We start from the raw sequence: 19,104 nt of genomic DNA, 5'->3' as shown, positions 1-19,104 counted from the left end.
GTGTATTTCAGAAGTTTGTCTCAGAGCCTAATTTCAGGAAAACTAAGAGGAGGAAAGTTTGGACAATTTCTTGCTCCAAAGTTAGTCAGAACAGTTTGCTGATGGCCCGTGTCTGTTCCAACATATCTACGCACGGCACCACCGCACAAAGCAAAGACACTGATGAGTGAGTTACGTTCTTCTACTCCAGAGTCCTGAATGATAAAACACATTTAGAGCAGAGACTCCACGCTAGCCGTTATCATTAAAGACTGCTCTACCTAATTGTTACATACATTAAATGAATGTATTATTTCTGTTTAGTCAATACTAACACACAACTCAAATATACACTTTGTTGTCAGATGACTATCATTGTACAATATAAAAAGGAATAGCAGACTGGAAATGTGGAAATAGGAGTGACATCATGGCATGGATTAAAACTGGGACTTTACCTAAACAGCACAACAAATAGTGAATCATTCTACAAGGAAAATTGTGGACTATGTCAGCTCTCTGGATCCTAAGCTCATATCTGTTTGTAGGTGGAGCCTGTTTTACCTGGAGCTCTGATCTTAAACTGAGAAACCATTGTGGCTACATTGTTTTTAAGAAAACAATGTCTTTTAAACGTTTTAAAATGTATTGTGAAATTACTTCAGCTTCTTATCTTTTGTTCTTAGAAAAAAAAAAGATTCCACAGAAGTCTGCTTAAAAGGCTTCAATTTATACACTTTCATCAAAATGCTATCTGCAAGCCCAAGAGAAAATAGTTTTTGTTTCATGAAGAATTATTAAAATGGCCAAATAGGCATTTTTTCTTATCAATTATTGTTGACTAAAAACAATTATCATTTACTGCAGCCCTACACACATTAAGCTGTTTTAGGGGATTTACCTGCCAGAAATAGACAATAAACAAAAATCAAGTTCACAAAACCATTTAAAACTAAAAACAGCAATTAAGATAATACAGAGAACTCAAATGGATTATCAGTCCAAGATCAAACCAGAGCAGAGTGTGTTTTGGTTACTAACTTGCCTTAATGTAATACTGTAAATAAAAATTGTGCTATAATTCATGCTACATGAATACTGAATACAATACTATCTTTCTCATTTGATCAGAAAACATCAAACAATGACAGACTTCATGATGATAAACACATGATGTAACCACAAAGAGAAGCTGTGACTGAGAATGTCCTCTACATGATGATCACTGACATGAGGTCTGTGTCCATGGATGAAGATGAAGCTTCACTACAACCATCCTCACCTTTAATCCAGGTCACATTCTGCCCTCAACAACACATTTCATATTTTCACCCCATGAGCTTTATAAAATGTAAAGAGACTTTTAAGGAAGTGAAAAATGCAATGAACACAAATAGTAAAGTGTCTCACTGCTGATATATGTAGATGTGTAGCTAATCAAGTCTACCTTAGTGTTACCTGCCACTAAATCCACAATGGGATGAATAGAAAGACTGAAAGTAAAAATGTATTCTTTTATCTGATTCATTTATAAATTATTGACCGGTGAATTGGTCCAAAAAATAGCCAATAAAGAAAAAAAGAAATTTCCCAATTATTTTTTAAGTAATTGTTAACTCTTTTAGAGCACCCCATTCAATGTGCTCCTGTACCCCTAGGAGTACATGTACCCCTGTTTGGGAACCACCAACTTCAAATTAAAAAACAACCCAAACTATCATCTAGCATTTACTGTCTATTGTTCGAATCTATATCAGAACTGGAAGCAGGCGAACCCTAATGCTGCGTTTACACCAAACGCGATTTCTGCGGCACAAGTGAACAGATTACATGCAAAGTCAATGGTTTAGACGCGGTGGGAGGCAAAATATTCGCCGGTGGGGCGGCACGGACTGTTTCACGCGTAAAAAGCGATGGCTGCTGCAAGCGCGCTCCCGATTTTCGTGATATTTGCCGTTCGCTTGAGTTGAAAATATTGAACTCCAGCGGCTGTTTCGCGTGACGCGCAGGCGCGAAAGCCAATCAGAGTCCTCGTTGGCAATGACGTCAGGCAGGCAACATGGAAACCAGTATTTTCATCCGTTCAACCATTGAGGAGAAGCTAATCCTTGAGGTGTGTGACCACCGGGAACTGTATGACACGGCCTGTTATTTTAACCAGGACCTGGAAGGCTTTAGCGTGGAGGAGAATCAGCGAGGAGGTGGAGCAGCAGGTAAATGTTCTCTCTGTAGTTTTCATCTTTGAAAGTCGGCAGTGAGCGAGGATAGCATTGGCTAATGATAGCATTTGCTGCTAACACCAGCTTTTTTCAGTGATGGTTTATGAGAGGAAAAGAATGTCAGGAGCGTAGTGGGTCAGCTGCAGGAACATCCAAACGGTGGAAATACCCTGTGGTCATGTCCTTCATCGACCCCTTTGTTTCACCGCGAGAGACAGGAACATGGGGCAGGGGGTTGAGGAAGACAGGACCACAGAGTATGGTCAACCATCAGAGACTGGAGGTGACGCGAATATGAAGCAAATAGGGAAACATTTTTTGACCCTGCAAATCCTGCGGAAGGTTTCGCGCGACAGACGCAAACAGTCCCGCAAAAAACGTGTTTGGTGTAAACGCAGCATTAAACCTAAATGCTTCCAGGTCGTCACTGCAAAGAAGAAATTGTTATTGATGACGTATTTGGTTAAAGAAAGGTAACAATTTAAAATAATGAACTGAAACAGTGTAAAACTATTGTTTGTACAAAAATGATGGAATCATTAACGGGGTTCTCACCAGGAATTGTTCACAGCATGGGGGCATGGCACGCGCGAGCGAGAACATTTTGAAATGTATAACTCTTGGAGAGCCAAAATTAGTGAAGTAAGGCTAAAGTTGTTTTTTTTTTTATATCTTTGTTACTGCCTTACTTTTAGGGGTGTGTCATCTAAGGGACCTCACGATTCAATTTTGATTGAGGGCACTCAATTCAATTAATCAACCATTATTACGAAATTAACGATTATCACAATTATTTATGCATCTTTTTTTCATTTCCTCAATTTGTGGCTATTTCATACTTTAAAAAAAGGTTTTCAGTATGTGTCGGTATCCATTCATTAAAGTAACCAAACAGATGTATCACTATTATCTTTATTTATATATATATATATAAATAACAAATATTAGCTTGTTCAGCTATTTCAATCTGATCTAACAAAAGCATATTCAGTAAAATAAAGACTTCCAAACAAAACTTAAATTAGCAGTATAAATCACCCAACAAACTAAACATTTTGCTGTTCACAATCAAAGCAGCTTTAAAAATGTATAAAACCTACAATATCAGCTCTCATAACACTTGTGGAATTAGGTTTTTAAATAAAAGGTGGATGAATAAAAGAACACAATGAAGTATTAACACCAGGGACTGTAAGTGCTGAGACAAATGTGCAGCTATTCATCATCACCGCTGTCTTCACTTTCAAACTACTGTGTAGGAAAAGGAGCTGATCAACATGCTTTCATTCACTGTGCTCTGCTGTGCAGTTACACAGTGGGTCGTGTTTCTAGACGGGCTGGGTGGGTGGGTTGGTCGACCAACATCGACCCCTTGTGCCAACTGTCGTGGTTTGGTCCCCGTGTCGTTGCGCACTGAGGACAGCTCATCGAGATAACCATGTCCATGGCCCCGGTAAGCCGCGAGTTGGAAGCGGTGCGTTGCCTTCGCCACTGGGACTTCCAGGCAAATTTACAATGTCGGGGGCCCCTACGCTCAACAGCGCTGGTCAGAACCCTGTTTAATACCTCAGTAAATGTGTCACAGGGCCACGAATGAAGCACACCTAAAGGCTGTGATGCTGTGGTGTCGTGCAGCCAGTTTAGCAATAAAATATGGTAACCCAAAAAAAATGTTCTATGATCTAAAAAAAATAAATAAATCACAATTCATCTTAATATTTGCATAGTGCCCATCATTGTATCAGCTATGGTAGGCTAAAATTATTCAGACATTCAACAATATATAATATACAGTATTATAACACATATTATACAAGCCAGAGTCACACTTACTAGGGCCGGTGAAACCAGGAGCTGATGCTTGCATGGCCTCTCTTCTGTAATCCCGATCTTTAGGAAAACTGTTGACGACTGCAGTCTTTGTCGTCTCCTTCTGCTTCTGTTCTCTGTGACACACAATAAACAAAGTCAGGCCTGCACTCTGTAGTATGAACCAGTGTTTCCAACTTGGCTACACTGACCTCTCCAGCCATTCTTTAGGCTTCTCCCACTGGGACACCTCTGTCCTGCAGTTGTAATAGTATTTCTTTCCAGATGAACTGATGTGCTCTGACCAGTCGTCACCAGGATCGTGGGGCTGAAAAAAGAGAAAGAACATTTTAAAAAACAGAGTAAACAAGACAGACAGCACGTGTGTATGTTTAGTAATGTCGGAGTCATGTAATCTAATAATGAATGCTGGAATAAAAGCAGACCATTTTTGCTGCTTTTTATTTTATTTCTAAGACCAATATTATAAGAAAAATAATGACAAAGAAAAAGCTGCTTCACCCACAAAAACAAAAAAATTGAAATATGTATTTCCAGGGAATGAGATTCTGAGAGCAAGATTTATTTATTAATTTATTAAATGGTTAAGCATGTCAGAAAGCAACATGTTGCTTATAAAGTAGATTGACATGAGCCCATACTCACTGTCTCTGACATCTTGCTGGGGTTAGAATGTGAATTGGAGCTATGAAGGGAACTGTGGTTGTGAGAGTTTTCATGAGGAGAATAGCTGGTCCCTGCAATGGAACACAAGAACAAGGAACAAACAATAAGTGCCAGGGGAAGAAATCCATCATTTAGGGTTTCCCCCAATAGGCCTAGCAAGCTGCCAGGCTTTTCTTTCGTATGCTTTTTATTTTTTTTAGAAACTTTTTTTTATTATAAATGAGGAAATAAATGAAAAGCATACAAAAACATTAATGGCATATGTACAAAAATATCAGCCCATGAGCTCTTTGCGTCAGCAGCTATTGTAGCTTTTTTTAATCTGTAAATGTTATTACTGAAGCACATTCTAGTGCTGATGTATTCAATTTAATTTGTGTTTGTAAGGAACCTGTTTACATTTTAAGTTATGAATTGTTTTTATTATTAGGGGGCCAAGCCCGCGGGGCTAGGACCAGCGGTGCTCGGAACCCTGTTGTAATCGTAAAGATTATTATTATGTTTCCCCCGGTAAAAGTGTTGCTGCAGGCTAAACCGTGCAAGGGAGGGTGGTGCCCTTTGAGGGGTGGGTCCAAAACCCCCAGGGGACCTTGGACGCAAAAATTCACATATAACCGCCAGCAGGTGGCGCTATAACAAAGGTCAACGCGTTTGGCCCATAACTCCAACACCATTTGTTGCATATTTAAAAACTTATATCCACATATTCCTTGAATAGTACTGAATCACCTGGGCTAGGCCACACAACATTTCCACCTAAACTTTTGTTGGAGCAAAATTGCAAAAACTGTAAAACATACTTTTTCAAACTACTCCTTGGGATTTTGTCCAATCAGCGTGAAATTCGGCACGTAGAGTCTTCAGTTGCACTTGATCTAAAGCTCAGGGAATAATTTTGCTCGGGCAAAATATGCGCAAATTATTAACGAGTAAAATTTTCAAGCTAGCTATGTAAACGCGAACTGGTACATATCTCGGTCACAATAAATGCCAACACCACCAAATCTGAGATCCTTGGTTGACATGCGACTGTTGGGGTACACGGCAAATTTGAATAATGTAGGTCACTAGGGGACGCTGTAAAAATAGAATAATTATATCTCCTAAATAGCACAACCAATTTTTACCAAATTTGCTGGGTATGATCTTGGGTCCCTTTTGAGGCCATATCTCAAATTTATTCATGATTGGTGAAACATTTATTTCAGCTGAATTATTATGTTGAGGGCTGTGAAATTTAGAGGGTAGATATATGAGCACACAGACCACCCATACCAAAGTGTGTGCCACTAGGTGGCGCTATAATGGGTGCAAACGTATTTTGGCCTGTAACTTTCACATTTTAAATCACATCTTCCAAAACTTCATATCCACCTGTTCACAGCAAATGGCACGTTAGTTTGTGCCCTGACTCAAGCCCCAAGCCCGTCATCCTTTGTGACGTACTTCCTGGGGACCGAGTCACGCGGGAAGGCTTGGCCCCCTTTCATAACTGCTTGCAGTTCTAGTTTATTGTTTTTATTTGTCGTAATTTGACCCAAGCCAAGAGCAAATAATTGTACGATTTGTCGATAAATCCTTTCAATAACCGATGACTAGTCCACTATTAAAATTGTCGTTAGTTGCAGCCCTAGACTCTACACCATGGCACGAGCATTAAGATGGCAGCAAGCAAAAGTAACCAATAAATAATGTAAATACAGTACACTAGGGATGTAACGATACACTCAACTCCCGATACGATACACAATAGTCTCACGATTTATTTTACAAAATGGGACTGTAGAAAAATGATGACTGAAAAATATTCCTTTATTTTTTAGGGGGAAAAAAACTATAAAAAAAACTATACTGTTTTCCTTTTATTTTTCATTGTCAAAATAATCCCTTGATAAACTATTCAATACAATGCAATTTAACTAAAAATATATCTTGAATGAAATAAATAAAAGAATACACATGAAGAAGAAGCCTATTAATTTAAATTCGGGTTCTAAAGTAAACAATGCAAAACTGCATAGTAGTTCTTTTTAAAAGTGCAACTGAAAATGTATTTTGTGCCTTAACAATTGGACTTAAAAAAAAAAAAAATAGTCATTTCACCGTATTTAGGGCAGATATTTGTTTGGACCAGCAGAGGGCGCTGGTATGTGGTCGGTTGGCATGCAGATATCTTGCAGTGAAGAGATGCTATGCACTAGCAGACAGAGCTAATTGAAAAATGTGACTTTTACAGATATTTGGTGCTAAAGGGGTAAGCAATCATTTATTAACATGTTTAAAAGTAGAAGGCGGCCAGAAAGAAAGTCTTAGCAGATTCCGCCCGCCACCAACACTTCTGGATAGCGCCCTCTGCTGGTTGAAAAAGTACTGCGATTCAATTTTCACAGTATCGATGTGAATCGTGATACCTATGAATCGTTTTGTAACTGCGTTATTTTTCCTGTCTATGAACCATACAATTCAGATTTTTTCAGTTCCAACCCAGGCTACTTTCATAATCGTCATGTCGTGAGATAAGCGTTATGTTGTGCTTTTTATCGCGTGGTACCCAGAGGTTCCCATCCCTACTCTCAAAGCATTTTTTAAATACTAAAATGGAGGGAAATACAAGAACACAAGTTGAGACAGATGGGTAAAGGTTTAGGTAACTGTCCACACCTGTGCCCTGCATATAATTAGGGTAAGTATGTAATTAGGGTCTGTAAGTAGTTAGTGGATCTCTGAGTTTGTGAGAAACTGCTGTGCATTTTACTCAGTGCTTCTATGACTGATTCGTAGCCATTGAAACGAAAAAAAAAAAATGTTGCTTGGAACGCAAAAAAACTTAAAAAATAAAAAAATTTATGGAACATACAAGCATTCTTACAAAAATGTTGAGTGGCTGTTTCTAGATTGATTAAAATGAGGCACTGAAGAAGAAGAAAAAAGAAAAATTTAAAAACAACCAAAAAAAATTGTGTTACTAGAATCTATCACTGCAGTGTAGATTATGCACCTGGACAATCAACAAAATTAATGACAAAGTCAACACTATACAAATGAAAAATGTGATGAAGGAAAACAAGCCGTCTTAAAAATGGATGTGCATTTGTGGTATTTTGAGTTTTGTGAGCTACGTCGGCAAAGTTTCTTTTGAAAGCAAGATGAATACAATGTGTTCTCAGAAAATTCTGGACAATGTACAGTCTGTAGTCAGGAAGATGGCTATGTGGCAATCTTGGACTTTCCAACAGGATAATAATCTAATGCGTTGATCATTGACCTGGCAGCTCAACCTGTCTTTGCCACAGTCGAAAGAAATTTTTGGGGTGAAGATCAAAGTCAAATGACCTTGATATGATTAAGGAGATATCAAAGCAAGAAAGGCCAATTATTTACAGGACCTTAGGAGGCATTCAAGAACAAATACAAGCAAAACTTCCTTATCTACAGGTAACAGCATCGTAGAAGACTGAAAGCTGACTGAGCCGAAGCATCGCTGACTTTCTATCTCTGTGTTTGTAGCAGGTTTTCAGACTCAAGGCCTCTGGTTTGTTACCAGCAACAGTGTGGTATATAACGACGCTGGTATGTGGGAGAGCTGGACAACTGAACTCATCAGGGTCAGCTAAACAACACGCTTGCACACAGCTGCTCGGTACCTTAACCCAATATTCAAAACAGAAAAGTGGTCCTATGGTGGCTGTTTACACGTTTGTTTTCAACACACAGCTGCTCAAAAGGCAAACAAATGCAGAGTAGTTCTTAAAGCTGCTAAGAAAACAATGTGGACAGGGTGGAAACTGAAAAATGGAGAATAAAACATGATCAGGCAGTGAAATAATGCTCTGGTGCCTGTTCTCTGCAGCACCAGTCTACTAACTAGGCTTTACACGATCACAATTTTTGGGTCGACCACCGATCAGTGAGTTAAAAAAAAAAAAAAAAAAAAAAAAAAGTTCACATATGAATTCAGTTTTTTTTTTGTTTTTTTCGGTTATAACCAAATTCCTTTGGTACTATTCAATACAGATGTTTCGGGACCTAAATGCATCCTTGACACTGTGAGGGAGTGTAAGAGTTCGCTATTTCCATGGAGTACCTGAAACATAACATTGCACGCACAAGAGTGTCATTGGCACTGCTTTTAAAAATGCAACGGAAACCGAGCACTTGCAGGTGTAAACGTGAGCTATTTATTTAGTCCCTGAACAGCAGCTGTGAAGACTACAAAAGAGGTGAAGATGAAGCTGTGGAGACAGACCACACTGGAACTACGTGAAGCCTCCATCAGCATTAGCAATAGGAGCAAAGACATATTTCCTGACTGTGGCATCGCAAAACCTGCTGTTGCTTATAGTCCGTATTCACAGATGCACAGCGGAGGTGGGGAGCACGCACACGCTTCTGTCCATCATCACCCTGAAACGGTATGAAAGCAAACGGGAGCGCATCGCTCCGCTCTAGGACTCTACATTTTAACATGCTCAGGCTGAATAAACAAAACAAGCATGCATACTAAGCATGTGGGGATTAATTGATACGAATTGGTATCTAGATACAAAACGTGCACAGTGCGAGTGTACCGATTCATTCAGTTTGCATCACTACATTTTACAGGTGAAAACGAGATGCATCAGTCACTGAGTTCCTGCATCATTAAAATCCATGGTTGCATCCATTTCTGACCTGCTTGTTCCTGTTTTCAGGGTTGCGGGCGTTTTTTTTCCCACGCATTTCATTCTATCCTGTGTTTCTGAAGCTCATTGAATGCACCATTACTTCTGCGCGTTTTCTTTTGAACACAGACTGAAGCCGGGAAGCACATTGGTATCGCAACAAAATTATAAAAACACGGAGGTCAGTGACAGCAGCAGCAGTAGCTATAGATGACATAACGCACACAAAATCTTTAAATCAGACATAGAAAGATGGTAAACTTGACTAGACGGTGGTTTGTAAATAATGTCATGCTGCTAAACCTGACACAAAACTGAAGGACTCACTCATATCGATGAGGAACCACTTCCTGTTCCTAATGTTGAATCTGGTTCTAAATCCCAACCCTACTGGTGAAAATAAAAGGCCTGTTTGTTGTTGTGTTTTTTCAGAGGCTAAAGAGAAGTTACATGAAGTGATACATAGAGAGATACTAGTAGATGTTAGAAGTTATGTGTACTTTTATGTTGCATTTGCTGCTTATAAGGAATACAATAAATACTCTGCCTCTAGTGCCACTGAACTTCAGCTTCTCATTTGCTATTTAAATTTTTGGTATCGTTTCTTTGTTGTTGTTGAATCGCATTGTGTAGAATTGTGTAGAAGTGAATCACCATCAAATCAATATCAAATCGTGAAAAGGGGGTGAATCGTATCGCCAGGGGATTCAAGGTATCGCTGGTAGTGTATCGAGGAGCGTATCAAATTGTTGTCAGTGATGGAGATTCACAGGCCTAGCGTGCACACATACCAACACACACAGACACCATACACTGCCCCAGTTTTCAGAGTAAGTACACTGGGAAAAAAGTCTGGCGTTCAGCTGCTTCGCTCCAACCGAGAGACGTTCCCCAGTTCGCGCATAAGCAAATGTGAGTGAAATAACGGTGTCACAAAAAGCAAACAACTCTTTGGTGTAAATGAGACAATAAAACAATGCAATGGGAGCATCTACAAAAAGTTTCACTACAACAATGACGTCATTGATTGGATCTGTGAATTAAAACAGAGACGATCACATTAATTGCATAAAAAACAAAATATCAGCTAATCCAATATAGCCGATCGGATCGATGTAAAGCCTACTACTAACCAGGGATTATGCAGTTAAAACTAAATACCACAGGGACTTTTAACACAGCAACCAGCAAACCGGTTTGAGAATAAATTAAAATTCTTCCAGAGCCAGTTTTATGCCTGCCTGTTCAACCTTAGGCTGCATTTATAAGCTGCCACTTTTGAATGAGCAGCCATGTTTACAGTTACATTTTGCCTTTTCTGATTTATCCATGTTCACCGTAATATTGCAAAAATAGTTTGCACAAGTTTGCCTTTTCTTATTATCAGAGGCTTTACAGTCCTTATGTTGACAGTGTTACTAATTAAAGTTCCTTATTTTAATTCAGTAGTGTTTTAATTAGTTTTAAATCATATTATTGGTATGATAAGCATTTTGTCCATGTATACAGTATATATCTTGTGTATATCAATGTTGTTCCTATTTTGTATATATGAACCAGATATCAGCAGATACTTTGACCCTTTAAAACACCCGGTATCAGCATCAGCCCTAGAAATCCCATATCGGTTGGGCTCTAGTTTCAATGGACATCTGCTTGGATGGTGGAAAAGAAAAGTGATTCTTATGCTTCAACATTGTTTTGGACAGTTGGCTTCTGCAATTTGCCATGTATAACCATAAGTCATGTGATATGCACCACTATCTGAGCAAACAGTTGATGACTAGTCATCTAAATATATAGTTCTATTACAATCCAGTCACATGTTCAGGTAAAGTTATCAGATTAATTCTAAAAACTTTGTAAAAAGTGAATAGTGCTCTGAAAGTGTAAATGTTTGAGACCATTTCCAAAAGCATTTTCAGGCTTGCATATGGATTTAAATCCATAAAAGTGATGTTGATTTATTTCATTCAGCCAGAGGGAAAACTTTTATCTTTTTTTTTTAATCAGCAAATCCCAGCAAATAATACGAAACCACCTGTGCAACAAGTCAAGCCATGAAGTGTCCTCGTAGCAAGTATTCAACAATAATTTGTCAGTCGTGTTATGACAAATGAAACATGAGAGGAATGACATCTTAGCCATGAAGTGGAAGGCCACAGAATATAAATAATGCTGAGAGGGTTTTAACTTTCGACAGAATCAAATGCTAAAGGTCTCAAAACTTTGTGTGGCCTTCACATTATCTGAAGAACAATGAATGTAGAGCTTCATTGAATGGGTTTCCATGGCTGAGCAGCTGCACTAAAGTCAAACATCACCAAGTGCATCTGATACTGTGAAGTAAAAAAAAAAAAAAAAAAAAAGAGTAGGACTCTGAAGCAGCGGAGAATTGTTCTCTGAAGAGATGAACCACGTTGCTCTGGGTTTAGTGGAGCGTTAGGTAGCCAGCGGAGCGCTACTTGTTTGCTTGCAAAGCACCAAAGCAAAAGTTATGTGGAGGGAGAATTACATTGGGTTTTTTAAGCGACGAGCTCAGCCTCTCATTTTCCATTGAATGAACTCCTAATGTTTTAAAATCCCTTTAAAAAAAATAAACAATTCAATGCTTCTTACTTTGAAGGAACAGCTTGGGGTTTCCCCATGACTGCACTAGACTAGATCACACAGCGAGGTCTAGAAACACATGACTAAGCATGTTAAAAAACTTGACTAGTCTGCACAAAGTCAACCAATAGAACAGCTTTGGGATGAATTAGAGAGAGACAGCCACCCCTTCTCATCCAACATCAGTGTCTGACCTCAAATTATGCTCCTAGAAGAATGGTTGAATATATAAACAGACTCCTAAAGACTTCACTGTGAAGTTCATAAAAAGTTGTAGCTAGGGATGGGTACCGAATTCTGTACGTTTTTAAGTACCGATCAAATTCCTTTGGTAATACCTGGTACTGATTCACGTAAAACGCATCCTTAGATATTTCCAACCAGAGATGTTTACCTCCGTACTGAGATTGCCTGACGATCTTAGTACGTGACTGCTACGTACTGAGATGTACCCATGCTGGACTTGCAATGCCATACAGAGATTGCTGTACTGAGTTTAAATCAGTCGACCATCAATTAAAAAAAAAAAAAAAAAAAAAAAAATATCGACCAATGACAAAAAATATGATTGTCATGATCAGATTGCTAATGTATATGAATACAACAGCTTATTATTGTAGTCACACTAGGTTAACTGTTATTTATTGAAATGTATACCATAATCATGTTTTTTTGGAGAATTAACTATTCCTATTCGTATTGAGATTGCTGCATGAGACACTATTACTTTACTCAAGCTTGTTGACAGAGATTGCCACTCCCTCAGCACAACGGAAGTAGAAAAAAAAAAAATCACAAAGGAACAAGCAAAAATAAATTTTCCGGTAGTGCACATGCTCATAATCGATCGCAGTACGAGGTAAACTCAGTAAGACATGGTGTTCTTTTTTTTTTAAACTTTACTTGCGCTGCAGCTTCAGTCAGCTCTCTATCAGAGGTCAATGTTTTTAAATGCTCCGGGTCCGGCCAACACAAACTCTAAAATTCACTTGTACGATCCGCTCTAGACTTCGTTTGCGTGTTCCCACCGGCACAGACGAGGCTAACTTTCCAAGCAAAAATGAATCCTGGAGCAGGAAAAACACTCCAGGATTTACAGGTGTGAACGCATCCGTAACTTAATAAGTATCAACAACCACTTAGAAACAAGAAAACAGTCATTAACATCCCCCGCCAGATTGGTTGTCATTATAAGTCAATCTTTTTCTAAATGTCCTCAATCTAAGAACTTAGATGTATACATCTTATCACATCAGTATATACAATTACTATCTTAAACAGTTTCTAAGAAAAGCTGTCCCCTTTGAAGAAACCTCAAACAGAGTAAAAAAAACAGAACAAGGGCAATAACTCTGAAAAAAAAAAAAACCTGCACACTTCTCACTTTCAAACTCCATCAAGGTATTGATACCTTGAAGCCACACACAGCATTTGGTTATCGTATCTTAAAGGGTTTCTGAGAAAAGATGTCCCCTTTAACTTGGACCTAACTTTATTATTATTAAACAGCAATGATTATCGTATTTTTCGGACTATAAGGCGCACCGTATTATAAGGCGCACTATCAATGAATGGGTCTGACTGGGTTAATTTTCATAAATAAAGTGCACCGGACTATAAAAAGGCACCGGTTTGTTATTATTATTATTATTAAGACGCATTAAGCGAAACAAAATAGTCTGATAAGTCAAACTTTATTCAACTCATTAACAATAACTCAACATTGTTCAGGTTTAACACATAAAATATAGAACAATACACTCACTTTTTCAGTTCAGTATGTTGAAGCACAGTACAGGTACATATCACTCCACAAGGCGCCTGACTACGGTAGCCCTAAAGTGCCAAAAATCCATCAAGCAGTGCAGCTTCATAGTTTACCAAAGTTTTACTAAAACATTGTGACATATTATTTTCATACATAAGGCGCACCTGATTATAAGGCGCACTGTCGATTTTTGAGAAAATTAAAGGATTTTAAGTGCGCCTTGTAGTCGGAAAAATACGGTACCTAAAAAAAATATCTACTGTTCTTTTGCCCAATGTTTAAAGGAAGCTGCGTTGAAATTAGTTTGTGGTTGGACAAGCCCCTAACAGATATTAGTGTTATAACATAGCTACAAGTATTGCACATTATCACAGACAAAAGGTGCAACATTTAAGTCATTGGGTTTTACTTTTTAATTCAAATGCCAAAGTTTCTTTTGTGGCCATACCAGTCTGCCATTGCCTGATCTGGTTAGATCTGGGCCTGGTTGGATGGAGACCACTGAGTATTCCAGGTGCCACAGTGGGGGACAGTCACTCCAGTGGTATTTGTCATTGCGTCCTTAGGCAAGGCACTTCATCCACATTGCCTAGTATGAATGTAGCTTGGGAGTGAGTGTTGGTGGTGGTCCGAGGGGCTGATGGTGCACTATGGCAGCCTCGCTTCCATCAGTCTGCCCCAGGGCAGCTGTGGCTACAATGATTTGTTTATTGGTGAACGTGGGGGAAACTTCATTAACACTTTACTTGAAGATTTATACATAAAAGCTGACATTACTGTGACATGACACCTGTCATTAGCATGAATATGGTGTCATAAAGGCTGTCATTAAGTGTTGTTTTGAGTCATGAAAAACTGTCAGTTATGGAACAGATCAAAAAGAATTAAGACAATTTGTCTTCTACGTTTAATCGATTTAAAAATGTATATATTGATTGACTAAAAACTATTGTTTACTGCAGCCTCAATCACAGTTGATTGGGGGAAGCCAAACAAACAGAAATGGGTAAGCTGGCGCTGACGTGAGCAAACATAATTGCAGAAATTATGAAAAGACCCATTGAAGGCTCCGTCATAAACACGTGAATATGAATTACAGAGCAGCAGCTGGAACTAACCTTTCTTGTGAGTTTTTGAAGGGATACCTTCTGCCTGTGTAGCACTCACTAAAGGTAAGAACAAGGATTGCAAAAAAACGCACATCACAACAAATATCAGAAAAATGAGTCTTCCAACTTTTAAGATCCTTTAAAGAAAGAAGAGACCAACACATGATAAATATAAAGCCTAAACCCAGCAATGAAAATAGTTTGCTCTTAGAGATAATTCACACCATCCCCCATTCTCACCTCCATCCCTGTCTCTGGCCCGGTGTGTGTGGACAGCCTTGGCTCTGCTGTGTGAAGTGGTCTCCGTGGCTTTGTTTTCAGGGCTGTCGGACCTCCTGAGCACTTTGCACGGAGGAGTAACGTCTGAAGACTCTCGCATCTTCTCATGCCGGTGGTCCCCTGGGTGGCTCTTTGATGAGTATTTGAGAGTCTAGAGGAAAATAATTAACACCTCATCATTACAATTCAGCATCTTTAAGCAAATGTAAAGGTCTAGACCAACGGTGTCAAGCTCATTTTAGTTCAGGGGCCAACTGCGGAGATGTTGGATTTCAAGTGGGTTGCTAATTATAGGTGGTAAAGTGAGTAATTTTAATATTTCTGAGTTTACGCTAGTTTGCACCTCCATGTCCCAAAACAATAAGTGACAGAGATCAGTCACTGCAGGATCTTTACTATACATTTCCTTGATTTTCTGTCAAATTTTTATTAAACTTGGGGAACATTTTGGAATAATTTGAGGAAAAACGCAAGATTTTAGAAAAATGCAGAGTTCTTTTAACAGTTTGATATTAAAAATGACTGACATGGTGATATAAGCGTGGGGAAAACAGTCAGCCCTGCCAATACTGTGGGGTTTCAATGGGCAAAGATAAAAGATTCATGTTTTCTCTGTCATTTTCATTTTCCACTGCAGGCCAAATTGAAAGCTATAAAGAGCCAGATTTGGGCCCCAAGCCTCGAGTTTGGCACATGTGGTCTAGACATAAACCAGAGGGCTTAGTTCAAATCCTAACTAAATCGATATCGCAAATTAAAATTTTAACAAGGTTTCCTTTTGCGTTGTTTAACGCACAAAATGTTAAATTGAAACCACAGACAAAAAATTATACATTTTTTTTCATCCTACCAGGACAACTATTAGTAGGGTTGATATTTTAAGATAATGTGTTAAGAATTAATTCGTTTTTGCTGTCAAACCCCGGTAAGAGAGTTTTAACCATTGTGATGGCTCGATGAATGACAGGAATGGATGGACAGAAAGGGTCATTGAAAGCCGAGCCGGCTCCACCTGGTAAGGTAAGGATGGCTAAATTTACCATCTGAGCAACTCTAAAATCTCATAAGGTTGACCAGGGTTCCTACAGCTTTAATCAAAATAAATCCAAGATTTTTTAAGAAGTTTCATTGCCATTTGAAATTCAATTTAAGACCAACTTCACATAAGAAGAATTATTGTTTTTTTTTTTTTTGGGGGGGGGGGGAACACCACATCAATTACATAGGGTTAGGGTAAATTTATTCTAGTGTCTGGTGCACATGTGCAACTGGGGGCCCCAAAAGTAAACACAAAAAATCCACAAAATGACAGTAAAATACACAAAAAACGGACTAATATCATCAAAATCACTCCAAAAACACAAGATGACTTAAAAAATAGCCAAAAATCTATAAAACAACAAAAATACATTTAGAAAAGCCATTAAGAAAAATCTTTGTTCGATAGCCAATTTTTCAAGTTTATAAATTTTATTTCTTATAAAAACTACTATCACCATTTGTTTTGAAATGTGAGACCATTTACAATCATAAAATCATAGTTGTCTTAAAATTTAAGACTTTTGAAACATTCGTTTGAGACATTTTAATGACAATTAAGGCCTAATTTTTAGATTCATAAATTGAATGCCTTTTAGGACTTTTTAAGGATCCGCGGGAACCCTGTTAGCGTCTATACAGGTCCATGGAATTAAAGTGGTTGCAGGACGATGCAGATAAAAAGCAACAGACAGGACACTAGCTTAAACTGCTTGGGTAACTAATGCTGAGTCAGAAACAGACGAGGCTTACCACAGGGGTATCCAAAATATACAGCTTTTAGATCAGGGCTCTACAGTTATAGTCTTTGGAAGCCATAATACAAAATAAATGTTTAAGTCTAAGGAAAAGTTTGATTATCAGACTATATTCAGAGCTTCACTGGGTGTCTTTGGAGTCGAGTGTCAGTTTAAAATGCTGGACTAGGGCCGTCCAGGACTCATGTTTGAGACACCCAGTGAAAGGGGCAGCTGTACAGTAAAGCACCACGATGATATGAGCCTCTAATACAGCCAATTAAAACCTGCAGGATTTTAACCATTTTCTATCCAAACATTGTTCTTTTCCTGATGACATTCCCTAAAGAGGTGATGTTTGTCGTCACTATTTATATATTTGATGTTTTGTAAGACCAGGCAAACAATTTAGAAAGTGTCTATTCGTGCGGTTGCCATACGGACAACCCCGTACTATTGGTATGTTTACCCAAGTACACGTATGTCGGGTCTTAGGGTTTAGTTCTAACCCTGATCCGTAACAATTTCTAGGGTAAGGTTTAAGATTAGTCACATGACCTAAACTAGCCAATGAGGGGCGCTGCATACGGATAAAATGATGGTATATTGATACGGCAACCGTACGGATAGCCACCGACAACTATTTGAGGCGTTTATTTGATTCCTGGGACTTTGACCCAATTAAACTTTTGTGGGACATTTAAACAAAAAGGGAAATTAATAAATAGCTTGTTTGTTTAGTTTGTTTCCAGATGTTACAGCACACATCAAACTAGTATTTTAAATTTTGTATTTACTGTATGTAATAGGGCAAATTTAGAGCAAATACTCAGACATTAATAATATTATTGCCGCTAGTTTAGATACTAAAATTACAACATGACTAGCCATTACCTAGCGAAAATCATTATTAGTCAATTTTAACCATGTAAACAACATTTGGCAGACGGATGTCGTGACTAGAGCAACATTAGATAAACACTAGATTTTGTCGCATAAATGTCAGGAAAGTTTCTTTATAGAAGGCGTTTCTAGTGTTTTGGTTGATCCAAAGCTCAGCTAGTGACATTGTGTGAAATGACAGATTGCAGTCAGGCCCTAATCTCACTGGCTAGCCGACGAGCTAACGCTAGCTTTGGACTGCGCTTTTAATTCTTTCTCACTTCTCTATGCCAGCCGCCTTCGACGCTTACACCGAGCCTCAATGTTGTTAACTTCATAATGTCTATGCCAACATAGACACGCTCACAGCGTTTCAATAGTGGTTCACAGCTGGACTGTGTACTTCTGACGTTATTTTCCGCACTGGCTGGGCCCGCTGTGTTGCCCAGAAGCCTGAGCTAAAGTGTCCATTTTAATCTGATTAGCAGCTAGCATGCTGCGGCTAGCTCACAGGTACCTGATAGGGCTGAGAATCTCTTCGGTCGCACCTGCAAAAAGAAAAGAAAACAAATGTGAATGCGAGACTATCACACGAAAACAAATCTCTCCACTACAGGAAGTCAAGCCAGTTTAGGTTTACTTATTTTGGTTTCAGTAAAAATGGCGGATTTTCAAAGCGCAGCTAGAAGGAAAAGTAACATTTAAAACAGATGATTACCCATCGCCGAGTCTCGGTTGTTTCCTTGCATACATTACCATCAATGCCGTGTTAGTGTGTTTGGAGTGGGATGTGAAAGAGTGAGGATGCTACTCTGTGTTTGTCTCGTTGATTCAGCGGGTTAAAATCGTGAATAATATAAGCCTAGCTTGTTGTATATTGCGCTGGTAGCAGAGCGCCCTCACTCAGTCCATGTCCCACTCAGACACTCACAGGCCGGGCTGCAGCTGCGCTACACCGCCGAGGCGCAGCGGAGCAACACCACGGGATGCCAGATATCACACTTTCCCCGCCTCAAAAACAACAAGCTTTATATTAAGGAGAATCAGGCAACTCCGCAGCAAGAAATACATATAAAATAGTTTTAGAACAAAGTCAAATGAAATGATGTTTATTCATCAAAGAAAATAATTGAGTGACGTATTTATTAATACAATTTTTGTAACGCTTTTCTACGGAAGCTTATTATGGAAGCCCGTTTCCGCCACAAAAAAAAATAAAAAATCACCAAGGAAAGTCATAATTATGAGTCAGAAAGTCATAATTATGAGAAAGAAAGTCATAATTATGAGTCAGAAAGTCATAATTATGAGAAAGAAAGTCATAAT

The 19,104-nt window shown here is 38.7% G+C and overlaps 1 protein-coding gene across 4 annotated transcripts in view; it reads right to left on the bottom strand.

Moving 5' to 3' along the window:
• The window catches only part of waca (WW domain containing adaptor with coiled-coil a), a 43,835-nt gene extending 25,085 nt beyond the window's left edge, over positions 1-18,750 (bottom strand). The window contains exons 1-7 of one of the 4 annotated variants that reach the window (XM_028434395.1): positions 18,497-18,750; positions 18,296-18,326; positions 15,083-15,272; positions 14,852-14,899; positions 4,674-4,765; positions 4,220-4,335; positions 4,032-4,144 (exon numbers count right to left, since the gene is read on the bottom strand). In XM_028434395.1, coding sequence (XP_028290196.1) covers positions 4,032-4,144; positions 4,220-4,335; positions 4,674-4,765; positions 14,852-14,899; positions 15,083-15,272; positions 18,296-18,326; positions 18,497-18,537 — 631 coding nt within the window. In that variant the 5' untranslated portion in view covers positions 18,538-18,750. The remainder of the gene's footprint in view (positions 1-4,031; positions 4,145-4,219; positions 4,336-4,673; positions 4,766-14,851; positions 14,900-15,082; positions 15,273-18,295; positions 18,327-18,496) is intronic. The other 3 variants (XM_028434394.1, XM_028434398.1, XM_028434396.1) reach the window with 3 other exon arrangements.
• Positions 18,751-19,104: the final 354 nt, after the last annotated feature.

Source organism: Gouania willdenowi, chromosome 20 (genome assembly GCF_900634775.1).
Source record: "Gouania willdenowi chromosome 20, fGouWil2.1, whole genome shotgun sequence".
Taxonomy (NCBI): domain Eukaryota; kingdom Metazoa; phylum Chordata; class Actinopteri; order Blenniiformes; family Gobiesocidae; genus Gouania; species Gouania willdenowi.
Note: the sequence above shows the minus strand (reverse complement) of the source record. Positions and strands in the feature narration are given on the sequence as shown.